The sequence below is a fragment of the Lithobates pipiens genome, unplaced genomic scaffold (genome assembly GCF_037356315.1).
Source record: "Lithobates pipiens isolate NorthernLeopardFrog02 unplaced genomic scaffold, aLitPip1_a1.2 Scaffold_28, whole genome shotgun sequence".
NCBI lineage: Eukaryota > Metazoa > Chordata > Amphibia > Anura > Ranidae > Lithobates > Lithobates pipiens.
Genome location: NW_027507789.1, coordinates 30742051 through 30764430, shown reverse-complemented (window position 1 = coordinate 30764430; position 22380 = coordinate 30742051). Strand labels below are relative to the sequence as shown.

The 22380-nt window shown below is 42.6% G+C and overlaps 1 protein-coding gene across 1 annotated transcript in view; it reads right to left on the bottom strand.

Annotated features, from left to right (window-relative positions):
• Positions 1–1645: 1645 nt before the first annotated feature.
• LOC143935273 (fer-1-like protein 4) overlaps positions 1646–22380 on the bottom strand; it is a 195606-nt gene continuing 174871 nt past the window's right edge. The window contains exons 40-45 of the mRNA XM_077459016.1: positions 21530–21615; positions 20924–21022; positions 20364–20605; positions 16167–16450; positions 9662–9762; positions 1646–6289 (exon numbers count right to left, since the gene is read on the bottom strand). Coding sequence (XP_077315142.1) covers positions 6109–6289; positions 9662–9762; positions 16167–16450; positions 20364–20605; positions 20924–21022; positions 21530–21615 — 993 coding nt within the window. The 3' untranslated portion in view covers positions 1646–6108. The remainder of the gene's footprint in view (positions 6290–9661; positions 9763–16166; positions 16451–20363; positions 20606–20923; positions 21023–21529; positions 21616–22380) is intronic.

The window sequence follows — 22380 nt, the reverse complement described above, 5'->3', positions numbered from 1 at the left end:
GGGAATGCACATCTTTTTGCACCTGGATGCATTTTAGGACACCGTTTCTGACTCACCATTTGGCTCCTTATCTCTACTGGATGAATTTCTCTTGCTGAAGATTTTTAAGAATTTTATTAAGAAAATGATTGACTTTTTATTGCACCGCACTTTAAAATTTGATAACATTACTTTGAGGTTTTGTGGAATTTGCCTTGAGTGTTCAGCTTGCAATTTTCTTTTGTTTTGTTGTATTTAGTTTTATGTTCTGTTTGCGCTGATTATTTTCATTTTACATATTTATTATACTGTAGCTTACCAATTCTTAGATGTAATGGCTGCATAAGTAGGGGAAAACCTCGTGAGCTGCTAAAATTAACTAATAAAATAAAATTAAAATTAAATAAAAAAATAGCTGTCAGCATTCCCTGCACTTCCCTAAATGTGACGATACAAAATGAAATAACAATATGTGCGGTGCTAAGATCAAACCATGAATAAATGGATAAGTAGATAAATAAATAAAAATACAATGTAATAGGGTGAATGTCTATAAGAATAATCTAGTGCACAAATCTACCAATAAATTAATTAATTAAATATATTGAATTAATAATGAATATATCCTGTGCAAAAAATCTAAAACCGTGCAAATAACATTCATGTATTGTAACGTCCAAAATAAAGTGCAAGTGCTCCGTGTGTTGCACACTATCCCTAATATATTGAATCAAAATCTTGACAGTCTATCATAGGGAGATGGATAAAAGTGATGCAGGTGCCTTCATGCAGTGTACACACAATCCTAGTGTACCCCTGCATGAAGACACCTGCATCACTTTTATCCATCTCCCTATGATGGACTGTCAAGATTTTGATTCAATATATTAGGGATAGTGTGCAACACAGGGAGCACTTGCACTTTATTTTGGACGTTACAATACTTGAATGTTATTTGCACGGTTTTGGACTTTTTTCACAGGATATATTTATTATTACCATATTTATCGGCGTATAACGCACACTTTTTTTCGACTTAAAATCAGGGGAAAATCGCGGGTGCGTGTTATACGCCGATCCTTCGCGATTTTTGGGCTCTGGTACGGCTGAAGGCGGCCAAAAGCCGCTGAGTACGGCCGAGAACTACCGGGCACCGCCGAGATACACAGGACATCTTGGTGGCGCCATTTTTAAAACTAAAAGCTGACATCACTGAGGGGACAACGATGCACAGGCTGCAATGACGGACAGGCTGCATGACAAGGCTGCAAATGACACTGACAAGGCTGCATTGATGGGCATTTAAATGTAAGTTGTTGTTTTTTTCCTTAAAATTCCTAAACTTGGGGTGCGTGTTATACGTCGATAAATACAGTAATTCAATATATTTAATTCATTCATTTATTAGTAGATTTATGCACTAGGTTATTCTTAGACATTCACCCTATTACATTGCATTTTTATTTATCTACTTATCCATTTATTCACTGTTTGATCTTAGCAGCACACATATAGTTATTTAATGATGGCTGCATAAGCTTCCATGCACACAGGACGCTCAAAAAAGTAGTTTTGGACGTCCGATTGCTGGCAGGAAACGCTGCTTCAAAAACGCACTTTTAGCAGTGTTTTTTAAAAGCATTTATGCACGTTTTTTCAGCGTCCGCCATTTTTGGGCATTTTTTTAAAATTACACCAGCTTACATTCAGCTCAAAAAACGCTGTACACTGACAAAAGCGCGTTTATGAGCATTTATGCATGCTTTTCAGCATTCAGCGTTTTTGTTTTGTTTTTTTGTGGCCAGAAGAACTGCTCTTAAATGCAATTTTAGGCTGTTCAGCCCATAAACTTCCCTGCTGTTAAAGGTCAAAAAAACGTCCATGTGTACATGAACACAAAGGATAACATAGAGGGGAGTTTAAGGGCTGTTAAAGAAAAAAATGCCCGAACTCTAAAAAAAAAAAAAAACTTCAGTTTATCCGTGTGCATGAGGCCTAAGTTTTCGTTTGTTTGTTTTTTGGCTTTTTTTGTTGTTGTTGATCTGGCCAGTAAGTGCTGTTCTTTTACAAAAGAACAATCTTTCCTGGAGATGTAGCAGTTGCAGGAATGAGACAAACCATATAATACTGACAGAGGCGTTTACAATGATCCACTTTTATTTATTCATGGTAAAAACTTTATCCAAAAAAGGAAAAGTAAACGGTTTGCTCAAAGTGTTGGCTGAAGTGTTGGCTTCAATTTTGGTGTATCTAAATCTCCTAGTATACCTAACACTCCCCTCCCTGTAGACTGATAAAGCTGCTGTCTGTTCTCCTTCATCCAGAGTGTAGGCACTCTAATGCCCTGTACACACGGTAGGACATTCCGACCACGAAATCCGTCGGATTTTTTCCGAAACTTGTGTTGCATACACACGGTCGCACAAAGTTGTCGGAAAATCCGATCGTTCTGAACGAGGTGATGTCAAACACGTACGTCGGGACTATAAACGGGCCAGTAGCCAATAGCTTTCATCTCTTAGTTTATTCTGAGCATGCGTGGCACTTTGTCCGTCGGAATTGTCTACACACGATCAGAATTTATGCGATTTGGATTTTGCGGACGGAAAATTTTAGATCCTGCTCTCAAACTTTGTGCGTCGGAAAATCCGACAGAAAAAGTCCGATAGAGTCCACACACAATCGGATTTTCCAACAACATAATCCGATCAGACTTTTTCCATCGGAATTTCCGACCGTGTGTACAGGGCATAATACAGGAGGTCTGTTATTGGCCAGACCACCAGGTGAAAACAGACGGGGAAAAAGCCTAAAAAACAAAAACTGATGCAGCCACCACATTTAATCATTGGTAAGCTGCAATATATTACATTTTTGGTTTTGGGTTTAATACTGCTTTAAGGCCATACTCACAGCTGGTTGTTTAGTAGCTCAAAGCTCAAAAATGCTCAACATCCAAAAGCCCATGTATTACAATGGTGAGTGCTCAGGCGACTTTAGTTTGAAGCATAAAGATCCAAAAGCTACATGAGCCACTTTTGAGCCAGATTTGGACCCATAGACTTCAATAGGAATGCATTTGCAAAACGTGGCTTTAGGCAGGTTTTTAATGCTGCTGCCCCCCCCCCCCCCAGAGCATAGGCACCCAGGGGAGTTTAATAAATGTCCTGTGTGCATTGGGACTTTGGCCGGCCATGCCTGGTTTGAATCTCGGCCGGTTCAGCAGAAAGCGGTCTAGATTCCAACCCTTAATGGGCAGGCTGAATGTACCAAATTGATCGATCAATCAACTTGGGTACAACCAGCCTGCCGTATTCGCTACTGATTATCACAGGTGGCTGCTATAGCCGCTAGCGATAATCACTGTCTTCTCCTGGGGGGAGGGGGCTGATTTCCCTGTCAACGCTTTCTGTGTTGATGGGGGAATGGTGCAAATTTCTTTCCTGCAACCCGCGGTTGTAGAAAAAAAAAATCGCCACCATATATTGCCGGCTTTAGGGATTACATCCACTTGGAATGATTTGGATATGGTTTGTGAGTGCTGCGTGGCAATATTATCAGGGTCTAACCTACATAGGATATTTTTTTATATTCTCTTTAGTGTTAAAAAGCTGCTTGGTTGGTTTAATAAATTGAGTCTGGGGACTGCTGCAAATGTTCATATATTCTTTCTGTAAAGTGCTTCTTGCTGCTGAGTGTATAAGAGATAACACAAAGAGGAAATGGAGTCCTAGCTGACATGAAACGCGTTGGCTATTCCATATCATGCTATGAGGCTCGAGAAAATATTCTGCAGTAGTCATATGGTACTTTTTAAAGCTGGACTCCAGGCAAACATCTAAAAACACAGATAAAATAAATATAAGGAGAACTGTTTTTCCTGCCAAAGGATTTATATTTATGTTCATTCTGTTCTGGGTATAACACAACCCCGTCGCACAGCACAACTAGGCGGATGACACTACTTATCTGTTAGAGTTATGGAATGCAATTGTGTTCCTGCCCCCAGCCTGCTGATTGCACAGTAAAGGAGCAAAAGCCGGATAATGAGGTCATGGGGTTGATTTACTAAAGGCAAATAGGCACTTTGCAAGGGAATTCGAATGAGATAAAGCTCTGCTTACAGACAAGATGGACAATGATATGGTACAAAAATATATTTTATTAACAATATACACGCTCGCTGGTATTAGTAAGAAACTGCCTCCTGCTTTACATAGTGATTCCTGGGTGATCATCTGGGAGCTCTCCATGTGGAGATATTTCGATGCTGACAAGGTAGTTTTTTTTGTATCTGATGTGCGTATGTCCTCTGGATATAGCATTGTTTGAAAGTTTTTTGTATCATATGTTATTGTAATATAATGTCTGATGGATTTATTATATCTTTGATAGTGAGACCTGTTCCTTCCAACTACCCCCAAGTGTGTCCTGACTAAGCAAAAAAGTGAAACGCGTTGATGCACAGGGGCTCACTGCAGTGTATTTGGTGCAACCCTCTTGTTTACACTAGATACTCATTACTATCATATGCCTATCGTATGTTTTTAATTCTTTTTTTACTTGACCTGTTTGATATGACTTATTGTTAATAAAATATATTTTTGTACTATATCATTGTTCATCTTGTCTGCAAAGTCCGAATTAGGGCCCTGTGGCCCTTTTCCTCTCTCCTCCAATCAAGTTTATACGGACGTGGCTTTAGGAGTGTTATTTCAATTTTTGCGAAAGCTCTGCTTACATCAAACATCTAATCACATGCAAGCAAAGATGCTTTTTTTTTTTTTCTGTCCTTACACATGACGGTATTCTTTTGAAAAGTGAAACTTTGTTATATTTACTAAGCTCTTGGGCAAACTCCATTGCAGCTTCCCTTGTAAAACGTATAAACTATTAGCCTTTAGTAAATTACCTTATGTCTCGGATCACTCTGCTGTCCATTGTTATCAGCACATTTTGTGGAGCATTTTTGATTGGCCCAATCCTCTCTTCAAATTTTTATACTTTTTAGTAAACAAACAAATTCATGAATTCAGCTATATGATTTATCGAAGGAGAATTATAGCCAAAGCTAAACTGTGGATTACAGGAGTTTGGTTCATTCTGCTCTCCTGTGACCAGTTTTCAGCTGAAGCCCGCTGTCGGCTGACATCACAGACCCGGACGAGGCTCGAAAAAGATCAATAAACACCCACATGCCTTGATGGCCACCCGACTCAGCCTATCAGCAAGTCCGCTGGCCTCCCCCCACCCCCCCCCTCCACAGCTCAGTGCTCCATTGAGCGCTGGGGGGGCAGAGCAGAGAGCGGGGATTGACAGTCACCAGCTCAGAGAACCAAGCAATCTGCGGTGTTTGATCGCTCAATTCTCAGTCTAAAGCCCCCATACACACTATTCGATTTTCTGCAGATTTTTGTCTTCAGATTTACCAAAACCATGTAGTGCAAGGGCCTGCCTGATTACATGCAAACTGAAACTCTTAAAGTTTGACCTCCTATTATTATATGATTTTGATAAATCTGAAGACAAAAATCTGCAGATAATCTAATCGTGTGTATGAGGCTTGAGAGCCAGCAGGGGGCAGATGCAGCATCCACCTAGGTAAGTATTATTCAAAAAAAAAAAAACATTCCCATACTTCTCTTTTAACTGTGAAAAAAATAAATTAAATGACTCACAGCAACCAATCAGATCTCAGCTCTCTGTGTGTTATCATAGTCAGAACTGTAATTGATGTTTTCTGATTGGCCACTGTGGGTTACCATGTTTTGTGTCTTGCTCTTTGCTTTCCTAAATAAAAAAACAGATTTTCAGAGGCAATAGGTTTAACATCTTCATTATATGGAGACACAGTACCTGAGATAATAACCATATGAAAAAGTGAGTAAAGTGGGACCCAAATAAACCCACATTGAGAGTATGATCCTCCAGTCTACAACCCACTTAGCCTTGGCCAAATACAAAACCATGTCAAGTCCTCATGGCCTAGCACTGCCATTAATCCAACTGGGGCAGACAATTTTTTTGTAAACACAATGAAGGTAGCTCTCCTTTTGAAAAGAAGATATTCCAAACAATATATACAGATTTAAGTCAAATTATTTACACCAACAATTATAAGAAAGGTCCTTATCCATTGATGATCTTCTGACTGATGTATCCAGGCATAGTGTACAGGATGAGGACCAGAAAAACGGTCAATATAGCGATGATGAGTAGGGCAATGATGTACTTCTTGTATTTCTTCCAGATGAAGAAAACAAATGTTTTTAGGGGGTTCACGAACCAGTTGAACGAGGTTTTGGGGCGGCTGAAAGAAAAACAGAAAATTCCTTATAATTTTCATGCATACTGTATATAAATCATTGGGTGTGCACAGTGTTCTAAGCAGTAGAAGCAAAGGGGTGAGTTATATTTCCAATGGTGGTCCTCTAGTCTGATGCTTGTACTTGGAGCAGAACCGTTGTTATGCCGCGTACACATGATCGGATTTTACGATAACAAATGTTGGATGCGAGCTTGTTGGTGGAAAGTCTGACCGTGTGTATGTTCCATCGAACATTTGTTATCAGACTTTCCACCAACAAATGTTGGCTAGCAGGTTCTCAAATTTTCTGGCAACAAATTTTTGTTGTCGGACTTTCCGATCGTGTGTACACAAGTCTGATGCACAAAAGTCCACGCTTGCTCGGAATCAATGGTCACCAAGCACAATATTAGCAGAAGGAGCCCAAAAGGTGGCGCATGACTATTGAATTTCCTTTTTATCGGCTCACTGTACGTCTTGTACGTCACTACATGTGTAACCGTTGGCCAACATTTGTGGATGTTCCCATCGCCACCAGATCTGGTAGGCCAGCAGTTGGTCAACCACTGCTTCTGGCGCCATGGTCTTAAAACCACACTTCACGCACTCCTCATCCTTGCTTAATTATTGGTTTCCTATGCCTTCTGGACTATTTTTGCATTTGAATTACATCTCTCTTGAGAAGAGGCAAATATGTGTGTATGCAAGACAAGTTGGAGCCAACAACCTTCAAACAAAATTCCACGGTTTTGTTGTCGGAAAGTCCGATCATGTGTACGGAGCATTACTCGCCACCAGTGATAACGAACACAAACTTTGATATAGTGGCCTTGTTAAATAAACAACTACTAATACACGCGTAAAGAGGCATCAGTGGCTTTCCACCTAGAAGGGAAAACTAGTGATGTTTTCAAAAATGGGAAGAAATTTGGCTGCTGTATGTAGCATAAATCCGTTTATTAAAGAAGAAGTCTAATAGGTAAAAAAAAAATCAGACGAGCAGCACTTTCACTTTTAAGTGAAGGTCCACTTTTAGAAAGGGTCTATTGTTGCTAGCCTAGAGGATCCATGATGTTAGCTGATGGGAAATCTATTGTTGCTGGCGGAGGCCTATAATTGCTGAGGTGGATCGATTGTTGCTGGGTGGCAGGTTTTTTTTTGGGGGGGGGGCGACAAAACGGCCCCCACCACCACCTTCTGTCCTTACCCTGGATGCAGACTGTGACAATGTGGCGGGCTCGGGGAAAGCTGCTCCGGTGTCCTCTCCTGAAGCAGCTTCCACGGTGTCTCCTCTCTCCTCCTCCTGGTTTCATACCTGCTTCCTGATTGGCCAGGAGGAGGATCAGTGTTGCAACAGCAAATTTTCATTTGCTGTTGCAACAAATCTGGGTGGGCTCCAGATGCAATGATCTCCGTCCCGAGTCCACCCTATATTGAAGCCTATTAGAGCCTATGGGGCAGGACACATTAATAGGGGGTGGCCTTCAGAGCACCGGCTCTGTGCTCTGACCCCCCCCCCCCCCCCTCACTGGAGTGCTGGGTTGTGGAGGGGGCAGGAGCGGCTGGCTCAGGCTCTCAGCGGCTCCAGGGTTGTGGGTGGATCCCGACAGTATTGTCACAATCTTGCACCAGCCTGGACTGGCTCTGTGATGTCAGCCAACAGCGGGCTTCAGAATGAACTGCACTCTTGTGATGCACAGGAGAAGTACAGCCAAACAAGCTTTGGCTGTACTTCTCCTTTAAACGAAAAAGCTTTTTGTGCCCGAAGTTCAGCTTTAACTCTGCATAACAGTCACAGTACGCAACTCCGATTTGTACAATGCCGATGGTTAATGAGGAAAAGTAAAGTCCTGTTCGAATATAAGATGCACTTTTTCCTACATTCACTGACTTCTAAACTGACAGAATTTTACAAATGATTATAAGGCACAGCTCATTACACCTGCACAGCTTACACAGCTCATTACACACATTTATGAATTTAAGTGTTAAAAACAAGAGCAAAAGCAGGAATTCATATGCAATGGTTTGAAATGCAAAGCACACTGTAGCAATAATGAATTGGATATTGACAAAAAGATGACAACCATTTAATACAGACAAAATCTGCGTAAACTGCTCTGGAGATGTTGGGATAATTATTAGGCTGAAAGTGAGCCTATGCTTTTGAGCCTATGCCAATGTAGGGCAAGCAACAGGTGCCCTTAAGGCTGGGCTCACATATATGTGAATTGTATCCGGGTTTCATGCAGGCGAGTGTGACCAACTCTCAATGGAGCTGGTTCACACATGTCTGGAGCGGCCACGATCCCCATTAAAAAAGGGTCCTGCACATGTCTGGTTCAGGTGCAGCAGACATGCACCGGACCCCAGGCATGAACCCGCAGCTGCACATATGTGAATCCGGCCTAAAGTGGAACTAAAGGTTAATTTTTTTTTTTTTTTTTTTTTTTAAATGCCTATCCTGCCTCCATCTAATAACTGCACTATTTTCTCCTTTAGCTCATCCCTCATTACCCTTAAATAACTTGACCCTCTCTCCTAGATTGTAAGCTCTAACGAGCAGGGCCCTCTGATTCCCCCCTGTATTGAATTGATTTGTAATTGTACTGTCTGCCCTAATGTTGTAAAGCGCTGCGTAAACTGTCGGCGCTATATAAATCCTGTATAATAAAAATAATTTAAACTCCCTGCATCTAACAGCTGGGTACCAGGATGAAGTACTGCTTATACAAATCCCAATTCCAGCAGTCTTCTGGCCCGTCACATGGCATCCTTGAGTCACACCCCCCCCCCCCCCCCCCCGGGTGGTCATTAGCAGTCTTCAATGCTGCTGAGAACTTCCCTGAACTACCCTAACATTATGGCTTTAGCGTTGCTCTACGCAGTACTGTAGAGCCCAGGCTAACATGGTGACGCACCCCAAGACAGCCTGGACTCACAGGAAAAGGGGTGAATGTCGCCGGCTTTCATTCAACCCAGAAAAGACCGCACTGGAGACAAGATGAACTTTTCAGCGAGGGCTGCTTTTTTCTTTTTTTTTTTACATTTTCCAGCATGCCTGGATATTTTATTAAGCTGAATTTCCACTTTAATTGTCCAACATCCTGCTGCCAATACCCATCTTCCCTTCACTCTACTGCAACCTGGTTTGCCTGCAAAACCAATGAAATGCCCGCTACATTTGGGTACCGGGGGAACATGCGACTCTCTCCTCTTCCATTCATGAGGCAAAGTGGGTCTCCTGAGCAGCAATTTGGCTGGCCTGAACACTCACATGGGAAGGGAAAGAACACTTTGCCTTGTCTAAACTCCAATCAGACCAGCTTGGAGCTTACGCGGGGCTGGCAAAATGATACAATCACCAATACATACTTGGGTTTGTCCAGAGGCTCTGGCTCCTTGCGTGCAAGGCCCACTGGACTCTTCTCTGCCTCTTCCACAGTCAGTAGCTGGAACTCTGCTTCAACTTTCCCCTATAGCAAACAAAAAGAGGCTTTGTTATCATATATTAGTCTTAAAAGTTAAATAAAATGGCTTTTGGGTAATTTTGATAAACCTGGTTATTCATAAGTTGAACTCTTTTATGTCACTTTGTAGAAACTCTTTTGATTAGAAATGAATGTGTAATAAGGGGTGCTTTCATGCTCCCAGTGCATTCTGGGCCTTCTAAAATGACCCTGAGTCCCATTCTCTTCTAAAATGACCACCAACAATAGCTACTAACTTGCGAACTGATACACTAACTGACTGGTACCCCATTCAGAACCCTATGAACTAGGTTCAGGGAGGAAGTGTACCCCTCATTTGGGCCATTCATCTGTGTGTATTCTGATTCATCAGTAGGGTAGCTGTCATATTTACTGTCTAAATATTCTGTATTTGATGTTTACCTAGCTCAAAAGAAATTTGGAAAATGTTTAATATTTAGAAAATATGTACAAAACTTTATCTAGTTCTTTAAATCATCTGCAGAACAAATAAAGTACGAGGGTAACATTTTCCCAAAAACAAACAGGTTATGACCCATCCTCACAGATGCTGCAACTCCTCCTTCACCCACTACCACCTACATTCCTTATAAGCCCTCAAAAAAGGGCCATCTCGGAGGTACAGTGCCTTGAAAACGTATTCATACACCTTAAAGGAAACCAGATTTTATCACGTTGCAACCAAAAACGTAAATTTATTTTATTAGCATTTTATGTGAAAGACCAACGCAAAGTGGCACATAATTGTGAAGTGGAAAGGAAAATGATAAATGGTTTTCAAAATATTTTACAAATATCTGAAAAGTGTGGCGTGCATTTGTATTCAGCCCCCCACTCTAATACCCCTAACTAAAATCTAGCAGAACCAGTTGCCTTCAAAAGTCACCTAATTAGTAAATAGAATCAACCTGTGTGTAATTTTATTTCAGCATAAATACAGCTGTTTTGTGAAGCCCTCAGAAGTTTGTTAGAGAACGTTAGTAAACAAACGGCATCATGAAGGTCAAGGGACACATCAGACAGGTCAGAGAAAAAGTTGGAGATGTTTAAATTGGATTAGGTTATAAAAAAAAAAAAAAAAAAAAAATCCCAAGCTTTGAACATCTCACAGAACACTGTTTAATCCATCATCCAAAAATAGAAAGAGTATGGCACAACTGCAAACCTACGAAGACATGGCCGTCCACCTAAACTGACAGGCCGGGCAAAGAGCGCATTAATTATAAAAGCAGCCAAGAGGTCCATGGTAACTCTGGAGGAGCTGCAGAGATCCACAGCTCAGGTGGGAAAATCTGTCCACTGGGCAACTATTAGTCGTGCTCTCCACAAATCTGCTCTTTATGGGAGAGTGACAAGAAGAAAGCCATTATTGAAAGAAAGCCATAAGAAGTCCTGCTTGCAAGAAGCCATGTGAGGGACACAGCAAACGTGTAAGAAAGTGCTCTGGTCAGATGAGACCAAAATTGAACTTTTTGGCCTAAAAGCAAAACGTTATGTGTGGCGGAAAACTAACACTGCATATCACCCTGAGCACACCACCCCCACTGTGAAACATGGTGGTGGCAGCATCATGTTGTGAGGATGCTTTTCTTCAGCAGGGACAGGAAAGTTGGTCAGAGTTGATGGGAAGATGGATGGAGCCAAATACAGGGCAATCTTAGAAAAAAAAACTGTTAAGGGTCTGCAAAAGACTTGAGACTGAGGTGGAGGTTCATCTTCCAGCAGAACAACGACCCTAAACATACAGCCAGAGCTACAATGGAATGGTTTAACTTTAGATCAAAGCATAGTCATGTGTTCGAATGGCCCAGTCAAAGTCCAGACCTGAATTCAATTGAGAATCTGTGGCAAAACTTGAAAATTGCTGTTCACAGACGCTCTCCATCCAATCTGGCAGAGCTTGAGCTATTTTGCAAAGAAGAATTGGCAAAAATGTCATTCTTTAGATGTGCAAAGATGGTAGAGACATCCCCAAAAAGACTTGCAGCTGTAATTGCAGGGAAAGGCGGTTCTACAAAGTATTGACTCAGGGGGGCGCCATACAAATGTACCCCACACTTTTCACATATTTGTAAAAAATGTGGAAAACCATTTATCATTTCCTTTCCAATTCACAATTATGTGCCGCTTTGTGTGGGTCTATCATATAAATATGAATACTTTTTTAAGGCACGGTATCTCCAGTGAAGTAATTGGACAATATACTTTTTAATAAAGGCTAACAAAAAAGGTAGGACCAGCAGAGTTTCAACCCAGGGAGAAGACAAGGTCAGCAGCAATGGGGAGATTTTAAGTGTAGATTAATTGGGGAATGTGTTTATTTAAAAAAAAAAATGATATGGGAATACAGTTAGGGCTCACTGAATGGACTCCTATATGGGACATGGCCAAGTCTTATTTTTATACTGCTTCTACAGTGAAAATAACGTCTTTGGTTGCTCAGCCATCTTGCATGTGCAGCCCCAGGCCACTCTCCCAACTTCTTCCATGGTTGCTCAGAATAAGGCACATTCTATTACATATAATGGTCCTATCTGGTAACCCAGGGATTATAGTCATAGCTATACTGACTCCTTTGCATTCTTCTCCAAATACAGCTTCCCAAGAACTGGGTAAGGCACTCCTAAACTTAAAACCTGAGGGTATCTCAAAGCATCAATTTACACTTGTCACAAAAATGGTCTTAAAATGAACAATCGCTAATACATGGCTGCCTTGGCATAGCCTGAGGCCATTCATAAGCTGAACCCTTATGTCACTTAAAGTTATAGTAATTACCGTTTAATTAACTTGGTTAAGTTAAAAATAGATTGCATTGGAGTCTGATCAATGACTAAATTGGTGACAAAGCTTCAGGGCACCATGCCTGAATTCAAAAAGTTCATGGAACTTTGAGTCTCACAATTTTTTCCTGCCTTCTCATACGGACATGAGTGTCGCACTCCCAACAACTACACATGGGTAGCTTGAATCCCCCGCTGTCCATTCCTACCTGTTTATTCCCTTCCCCTCTCCCTTCTTCCTGACCACTTTTTTCTTCTTTTCTTCTGCAGGTTGCAAAAAACAAGATAAACTGGTCTCTCCGATTCATATAATGTGAGTTCCTTGCATCCCCAAATGTTGCCTAAATAAATTACTGGTACTATAAATTGACCTCTGGCAACTTCTGTAACTTTGAAAACTTTATTTAATAAAAAAATAAGACAAGAAAAAAAAATGTTTTTATGAAAGGCTCTACATTCCCTTTTAATGAGCAGGATGTTACATTTTCTCAAGAGAAAGCAGAGTACCAGGTGATTCTGTTCTACATCAAGCTATGTATCACCGCTCAGCACCCTACAATTTGCTGTTTTGTTCAATTATATTGCAGAGAAGTCAAATCCAATTGTAGCTTTGATCTATTATGGGCTAGCTGAGAAAATCTGCCTGATACTGGGTAAAAAATGGGGCAGGGATTGACGTTTTCCTGATCTGAGATTCTAAAATGTTGGAAAGTATGAATAAAAGCTTAAATCTCCTCTGAGCGCTGGCGTCAGTCTCTTTGAGGTGTGATAATCCTCAAACAAAAAGGTATTTCTGTCCATGACCTAGCTGCAACGGATGCATGTGAAGTTAGTAATGATGGAGCGCATCACCATTGCGAGAATGTCCTCAGTAGCGGGGGCCTCTAGGTATGTGTGGCTAACAGAGTAAGAAGACACAGTTGCTGTTCCTAAAGCATATGTGAACTCAATAACCATATAAGCTTTAACAGGTCTAAAATGTGTTGAAATCGACAGCTTTCATTAATTGAAGGAAAAATATGTTGTAAATAAAGCTTAAAAAAAAAAAAAAAAATAGTGATTCTGCCATGAAGGTCCTTGTCAGGTGCTTCCTGTTATAGGATGACAACGCTCTGTCCCTGTCCCACAGTTCTGAGCCTGCATGGTCACCCTGGTATGCATCCAATAGAAGATGCAAGTGGCTGTTTCAATACACATTGCATAAACACAGTCCCCTGCAGGGGTGGACTGACCATTCGGACACTCGGGCACTGCCCGAGGGCCCCATGTCACTAAGGGGCCCCATCAGGGTTGCCAGCCGCAATAAAACCAGGAATGGTATAGAAAAATCGGTGTTTTTTGAAAAAAAATCCCAAGACTATAGCTGCCTCTCCAGTACCTTTTCAGTGTGTGTATGTGTATACTGTGTGTTTTATAGTGTGTGTGTGTGTGCATACTGTGTGGCCCCATAGTCTCCTATTGTCCTGGGGGCCCCATAATCTCCTATTGCCCGGGGGCCCCCGTGAGTTGTCAGTCCCCCCCCTGGTCCCCTTTTACTAACATCGGGAAACTCCCCCTGAGAAATGCCATTCAGCCATCGCTGGAGTGCATGTAGACTGGAAGTGTCTGCAAAGAGGCTACATAAGATCAATCACACAGATGTAACACGGGATGATAAAAGGAAAAAATAAATAAAAAGGAAAAAACCTTATACACTGTGCTTTAGCAAACTACATGCCATTCAGCTAGGGTTTATATCTACTTTCCAAGGGAAACGGTAATGGTCTATGGTCAATTTTATGTGTTATACTTGTTTTCATTTTTACCCGTAATATGTATACAATTTTTTTTTTTTTTTACAAATAAACATTTGATACATGAAAAAGGATTTCCAGAGCACCACATGTTATGGAAATTTACAGCAACAAAGCTTGTTTTCAGGCACCCTTTATGTTAGGTAACCAGTTAAAGACTGCCCTATAGCAGATTTACTGCTAAAGGAGCAGCCCTGCTTTGCAAGATCACATATACAGTATCTCACAAAAGTGAGAACGCCCCTCATGTTTTTGTAAATATTTTGATTCTATCTTTTCATGTGACAACACTGAAGAAATTACACTTTGCTACAATGTAAAGTAGTGAGTGTACAGCTTGTATAACAGTGTAAATTTGCTGTCCCCTCAAAATAACTCAACACACAGCCATCAATGTCTAAAGCCCTGGCAACAAAAGTGAGTACACCCCTAAGTGAAAATGTCCAAATTGGGGCCAAAGTGTCAATATTTTGTGTGGCCACCATTATTTTCCAGCACTGCCTTAACCCTCTTGGGCATGGAGTTCACCAGAGCTTCACAGGTTGTCACTGGAGTCCTCTTCCACTCCTCCATGATGACATCATGGAGCTGGTGGATGTTAGAGAACTTGCACTCCTCCACCTTTTGTTTGAGGATGCTCCACAGATGCTCAATAGGGTTTAGGTCTGGAGACATGCTTGGCCAGTCCATCACCTTTACCCTCAGCTTCTTTAGCAAGGCAGTGGTCATCTTGGAGGTGTGTTTGGGGTCATTATGTTGGAATACTGACCTGCGGCCCAGTCTCCGAAGGGAGGGGATCATGCTCTGCTTCAGTATGTCACAGTACATGTTGGCATTCATGGTTCCCTCAATGACTTTAGCTTCCCAGTGCCGGCAGCACTCATGCAGTCCCAGACCATAACACTCCCACCACCATGCTTGACTGTAGACAAGACACACTTGTCTTTGTACTCCTCACCTGGTTGCCCCCACACACGCTTCACACCATCTGAACCAAATACGTTTATCTTGTTCTCATCAGACCACAGGACATGGTTCCAGTAATCCATGTCCTTAGTCTACTTGTCTTCAGCAAACTGTTTGTGGGCTTTCTTGTGCATCGTTTTTAGAAGAGGCTTCCTTCTGGGACGACAGTCATGCAGACCAATTTGACGCAGTGTGCGGCGTATGGTCTGAGCACTGACAGGCTGACCCCCCCCCCCCACCCCTTCAACCTCTGCAGCAATTCTGGCAGCACTCCTACATCTATTTGACACTTGATAATGACACTTTTCTACAATGTAAAGTAGTGAGTGTACAGCTTGTATAACAGTGTAAATTTGATGTCCCCTCAAAAGAACTCAACACCCAGCCATTAATGTCTAAACCGCTGGCAACAAAAGTGAGTACACCCCTAAGTGAAAAGGCTGGAGAAAGAGAAAAATCTTTGTTTAATATTTTTCTTTCGAGTCTTTATAATTAATAAAGAAAATAGCTACAAAATCATTATTCAATCTCTTCAAACTAGATGTTAACCCTAACCGGGTGATATTTAGTTTGCTAAAGCACTGTGTTCCATAAAAGCTATTTTTTTTTCCCCCCATTTAAATAAATAAATGCTATATTTATCAATTATTCTTCCTTTGTTGCAGCTCAGTGCTACTGATCTCCTGCAGCTTCTTTGCAGCCACTTCTACATGCAATTGTGGGTAGAGGGTCTATATATCATTACTAGGATTGGCATGTGTAATGGTGACAATGTCAGAAATGGTGTAAATGTAAACCCCATTTGCGGGCCTGCCTGTACAATGGATGTGGTTTTTCCTTGACTCACCGCCAGAATGTAGACGTTTCCACTGGTATCAGTATACTGCACATCCTCTATCCTAACATGTTTCCTCTTCTTCTTCTTTTTCTTGCTTTTTTCCTCCGCCTCCCGTTCTTCCCTCTCGATGTCCTCCTCACTCTTGAGCTTGACAAATGGCCACCAGCCTTTCATGCGCTTATTTCTAAAGATGGAGAAGCGCGGAGTGGCTTTGTCCTTGGCCATCTTGATGGTGCATTGTTGAGACGTCTTTGCTCCTCGCACCATGTCGCTTAATTTCAGTTCAATTGATCCTGAAATATGAAAAATTAGTTTTTGTTGATCCAATAAATATCATCTGTACTGAACCCAACCCAATTCCAGCAGAAGTAAATTGCAGATGGGAAAACAAAAGTGGACATCTAATTTTATTTTTCTCAGTTTCATACAAAGTCTTGTGATATAATAAAAAAAAAAAAACAGGTTAAACCAATTTGTAAAATTCGAATGAATTACAGATCATACATAACTGACCTGTGCCTTGTCTAACATACGCTTTTTACTTTTATCCCCAATTATATCTCAAATAAATTGCTAAAGGTAACTTACATTAGTACTTACACTTTTATTTTTTAAAGCTCCACTGAACGTTCAGTTTAAGGGGGTGGTTCACATACACTTTATTACCAAAAGTATTGGGACACCTTCCTTTACACCAGGGGTACTGAATTAAAATTCACGGGGGTCCGGTCAGTAAAATTTTCTTCCCGCGGAGGTCCGAATGTCATATTGGTCATGACTCTGATCCTTCACATTACAGCCTCCCGTGCACATCACAATTGTTTTCTATTGCCCTTGTAGATACCTGGGATTTTCTAGGGCAGAAAAACAGATCTCTGCACAAGTGTGGACAAGCCCTTACATCAGTGCCCTCAGTCCCCCCTTCACAGCACATTTCTCACTTTTACATCACAGTCCCCCCATCAGAAACCCCGCAACCCATTACAGACTCATCACAATGTGTCCTTTTAAAGACCCCCCATCACAGAACCCCCCACCTCATTACAGACCCCCCCCACAAACACAGATCCCCCATTACAGATCATCTTCACCACAGACCCCCCCCCTCAGCACAGATCCTCACTCCATCACATATCCCCCCCCCATCACAGACCCCACTCCATAACAGATCCCCCCCTAATACAGACCCCACTCCATCATAGATCCCTCGATCACATATCCTCCCATTACAGACCCCACTCCATCACAAATATCCCCTCCGATACAGATCCCCCTCCATCACAGACCCCCCCCCCCCCGATACAGATCCCCCCCCAATACAGATCCCCCTCCAATACAGATCCCCCTCCATCACAGACCCCCCCGATACAGATCCCCCTCGATACAGATCCCCCTCCATCACAGACCCCCCCCGATACAGATCCCCCTCCATCACAGACCCCCCCCGATACAGATCCCCCTCCATCACAGACCCCCCGATACAGATCCCCCTCCATCACAGACCCCCCCCGATACAGATCCCCCTCCATCACAGACTCCCCCCCCGATATAGATCCCCCTCCATCACAGACTCCCCCCCCGATATAGATCCCCCTCCATCACAGACTCCCCCCCGATACAGATCCCCCTCCATCACAGACCCCCCCGATACAGATCCCCCTCCATCGCAGACCCCCCCCATACAGATCCCCCTCCATCACAGACCCCCCCCATACAGATCCCCCTCTATCACAGACCCCCCCGATACAGATCCCCCTCCATCACAGATCCCCCATTAACGGCCCCACTCCATCACAGGCCCCCCGTTACAGACCCCATTCCATCACAGACCTCACTCCATCACAGACCCCTCTAATACAGATCCCACTCTATCACAGACCCCATTCCATCACAGATCCCCCCCCCAATGCAGACCCCATTCCATCACAGATCCCCCCCCCCCAATGCAGACCCCATTCCATCACAGATCCCCCCCCCCCCAATGCAGACCCCATTCCATCACAGATCCCCCCCCCCCCAATGCAGACCCCACTCCATCACAGACCCCCGTTATACAGACCCCCCATTACAGATCCCACTCCATCAGTCCTCCCTCAACATTACAGCGTCAGACTGTCCCTTTCATCATCGCAGCATTCCTGCAGCATTCCCCCTTCCTCCCCCTCCCCACACTGCCCTACCTTATTCACACAAGCCGGGAAGCACGCATGGCAGGTCCGGACAAAGGGCGGGACTTTTCAAGTTAAAAGGGGGTGATTGGTTGCTGGGACCGCCCCACTGCCTAGCAACCAATCACCCACTTCGTAACTTGATAAGTCCCGCCCTTTGTCCGGACCTGCAGCGCTTCCAGGCTTGTGTGAATAAGGAAGGGGAGTGATGCAATGATGAAAGGGAGACACCTGCCAAGCCTCACGTGTAAATCAAGGATTTTAGCGGCAGCGGCGGGCTGGCAATCCGGCAGGGGATAGAAAACACGCAGGCAACTATTTGCGAGTCTGCGGGCCGGATATGGCTGCTACTGGGTCCGGATTCGGCCCGCGGTCCGCCATTTAGTGATGCCTGCTTTACACGCATAGTCCAGAGAGTTCAATATTGATTTGGCCCATCATTTGCAGCTATAACAGCTTCAGCTATTGGGTTGAGGTCAGGACTCTGCGTAGGCCAGTCAAGTTCCACCACCCCAAACTCATCCATGTCTTTATGAACCTCGCTTGTCCAAATCATTTGGCGGAGGGGGGATTATGGTGTGGGGTTATTTTTCAGTGGCTGGGCTTGGCACCTTAGTTCCAGCGAAGGGAATTCTTAAGGCGTAAGCATATCAAGACATTTTGGACAATTTCATGCTCCCAACTTTGTGGGAACAGTATAGATATGGCTCCTTCCTGTTCCAACATGACACTGCACAAAGCCCTTAAAGTCCATAAAGACATGGATGAGAGTGAGTAAGGGGTGGAAGAGCTTGACTGGCCTCCACAGAGTCCTTATCTCAATCCGATAGAACACCTTTGGGATGAATTAGAGCAGAGACTTGAGCCAGGCCTTCTCGTCCAACATCAGTGCCTGACCTGACAAATACGCTTCTGAAAGAATGGTCAAACATTCCCATAGACACACTCCTAAACCTTGTGGACGGCCTTCCCAGAAGAGTTGAAGCTGTTATAGCTGCAAACGGTGGGCCAACTCAATATTGAACCCTACAGACTAAGACTGGGACACTATTAAAGTTCATGTGTGTGTAAAGGCAGGTGTCCCTTCATCTGCGTGTAAAGGCAGGCATCCCTGCGTTTTTTCAAAGGAGTCCGGGTTCGTTTTGTTCAGTGGTTCAGGTGTGAAATTTCACTTGAAATTGCATGTGAACCGGACTAACAAACGCACATGACTCTTTTAAAAAATGCACCGTGACTGGCCCGCAGATATGTGAACTGGTTTCATAGAGAAGGCTGCTGGGACAAGGTGCTATGTGGCAGGGGACACCCCCCCCCCCCATTTTGAGGGCATGTACCCTGGTATGGTTTATGAACGGGAGGGGCACTTGCTTAACCTCCTTTCCTGACCTGCTGGGATGCATGTTTGGATAGGGGTCTGATGTGGATTTTTGGGAAGACCTCATGCCATTTTCTAATAGAAAATTCATACCAGGCCCTTGGCATGGGGTGGGGGGGGGAGAGGGGGGGGGGGGCTCCTCGCTGTTTTTTTTTTTTCAGAATTTTTACTTGCCGGCATGTTGTGTTTTTTTTTTGTTTTTGTTTTTTTTTTATTTATTTTTTTACATTCAGCTGTCAGCTTGTCTTACCTCTGCCAAGAAGGGTTTCTCCACCAAATACTAAGTCATGTTTTGCTCTGATATTTAGTTTACTCACTGTACTGCAACTCAATTTATAACATTTGTATCGTGTTTTATTTTTATGGATTTTTGGTTATTATTCTGTCTCTATCATTTAAAAAAACACCTATGATAGACCCTTATTTTCTTTGTAAGTGGGCAAACTTACAAAATCTGCATGGGATCAAATAATAATTTTCCCCACTGTACTTTTTTATATACACATTTGCAAATGTTATTACTATATCTTCTATTCAAAGTAACTTTTTTTTTATTTTTTAGGTTAAGATACAATTCATTAAGTCCCATTTGCATCTTTTTAATACAGTCATGACATATAGTAAAATCTTAGGAAAATCCAAGATAGACCATAAGTTACATACCTAAAAAGTCATTGGCAGATATACGGTCATAGTCCCACACCTGGAGTGCTAGCACAGCTGGCTCACGAAATTCGGACTCTTCCAAGGAAAAAATTGACTCTTTCTTCTTGTATGTGATCTCCTTCTCTGTGGGGAGGTAGTCAAACCGATACACAAACCTCCAGTTGAAGTTTCCCTCCCCAGTGAGGGAATTAAAATGTACATCAGTTTCTTGCTTTTCACCCTCCAATCCTCTTATCCATCTAAAGAAAAAAAAAAAAGCAATGTCTTTACCAGTAACAACTACAATCTAAGTCTGTAAATCCATTTGCTGCAATGTTGGGCACCAGCCGTATGAATCCGACATATTTCACTTTTATCTCCAGAGAAAAAAAATAACTTTCAGCCCAATAAATACACTGTAAATTTACTCTATGTCAAGACATGCAAATATAAGGAAAAACAGTAAAGAATGTATAAAAAAAGACATGCAAATATCAGATGAAGTGCAGGTAATTGGTGTTGACTTTACAACTGAGTTTCAACACCAGCAAATAAAGTGTGAAAGCCATAGCGCGTACCCCTTCACGTAAATGTCACTAGATGGCTCGCCGGTAAATGGGTTAATATCATCCAGGATGACATCGTCTGTGTTCCAGATGATCACACGCAACTCGTAACTACAGAGAAGACAAGTCAGGGAGGAGAAGACCAGTTACTGTCAAAGCACTGCTATTAAATAGTGTTAACATTTTATTGACCTTCAAAATAACTACAGAAGCTTAATGAGCAGATGGGGATGGAAGGAAGATGTTCTGTACTTATGTGCTTTAATGAGCTAATTAAATTTATTTATTAGGGTTGTGAAGTATATGGGTATAGAAGAGGTACCTTACAGTGGTGGTACCATACATTTAAAGGGTACCTGTCTCAATAGATGATAAGTAGGCACCTACAGATGCTTGCATTAATCTTTGACTTATTTTCTGAGCTCCCCTAGGAGCTAAAAAAAACCTGGGGTGTTCTGTTATGCAAGCATAGCTCAAATAATTTTGCTGTTCCATGACTCCACATTATGATGATTTTTTTGCCCTGTGTTTTTTGCCTGAGAAGTCCTTTTTTTGGCTCCAGTTATGGCTCCAGACCTCAGCAGGGTGGAGGATTTTGGAGACCTCTTGTTTGCATACCTTACTGGTTCTCGTGGTTTGATGTTGACAGGAGGTGGTGCTGGAACATCCGTTGGAAACAAGTCAATCCACATATGAAGAGATCCCTGAAAGACATATTGATCTCCTTTATATCGTGAACTAGGTTGAAGATCGGCCTGTATCATTTCTTAGCATTGTGGAAGGCAACACAAAACTCTTGCAGGAAGGCAAGATTAATTTCAAAATGCAACTGGTTCCAGTTTTATTGCTCACAGGCAGTACCATTCTATTCTAATGCCATGAACAACTGTTCCCTGAATCAAAACATTCAGTCTTAACATTCTTGTGTCAGCAAGAGCTCCGGTAGACTCCGACTGCAGCAGTCACTAATGTGGTATTGTACAGTCTCACCACGCTGCACCTTGCTCACACTTGCCGTATTCGGCAGGATTCAAACTTGCACTGGGAGACCCAAATGGGTTTCCAGTCCATTGCTTTAACCATTCGCACAGTGTGCACCAAATCACAAAGCCGGGGGGCCTTCACCCAAGATGGCCGCAGAGGTCACGATAGGCACTAGCATCCAATCGGACAGCTGTTCTCCTGGTGACCACAGAAAATCATAGAGAAACCAAATTCCTCACAACTTCCTTCCCCTTCTGCATTGCTGCATCAGTCAAGCACCACCTACAGTGGGGAATACATACTGCATCTGCCTACAGGCTCTTATCCCATAAATACTTACTCTGATTTTACTGTACATTATGGAGTTTCTTATAGTGTGCATTAGAAGCTAAGGCAGTTAGATAAAACAAGCCTCAATTCCTGGCTGGAGGACATTCAGCATCATAAAGCCATTTTTCTACTGAGCCTGACTGCCCCTGGCCTGC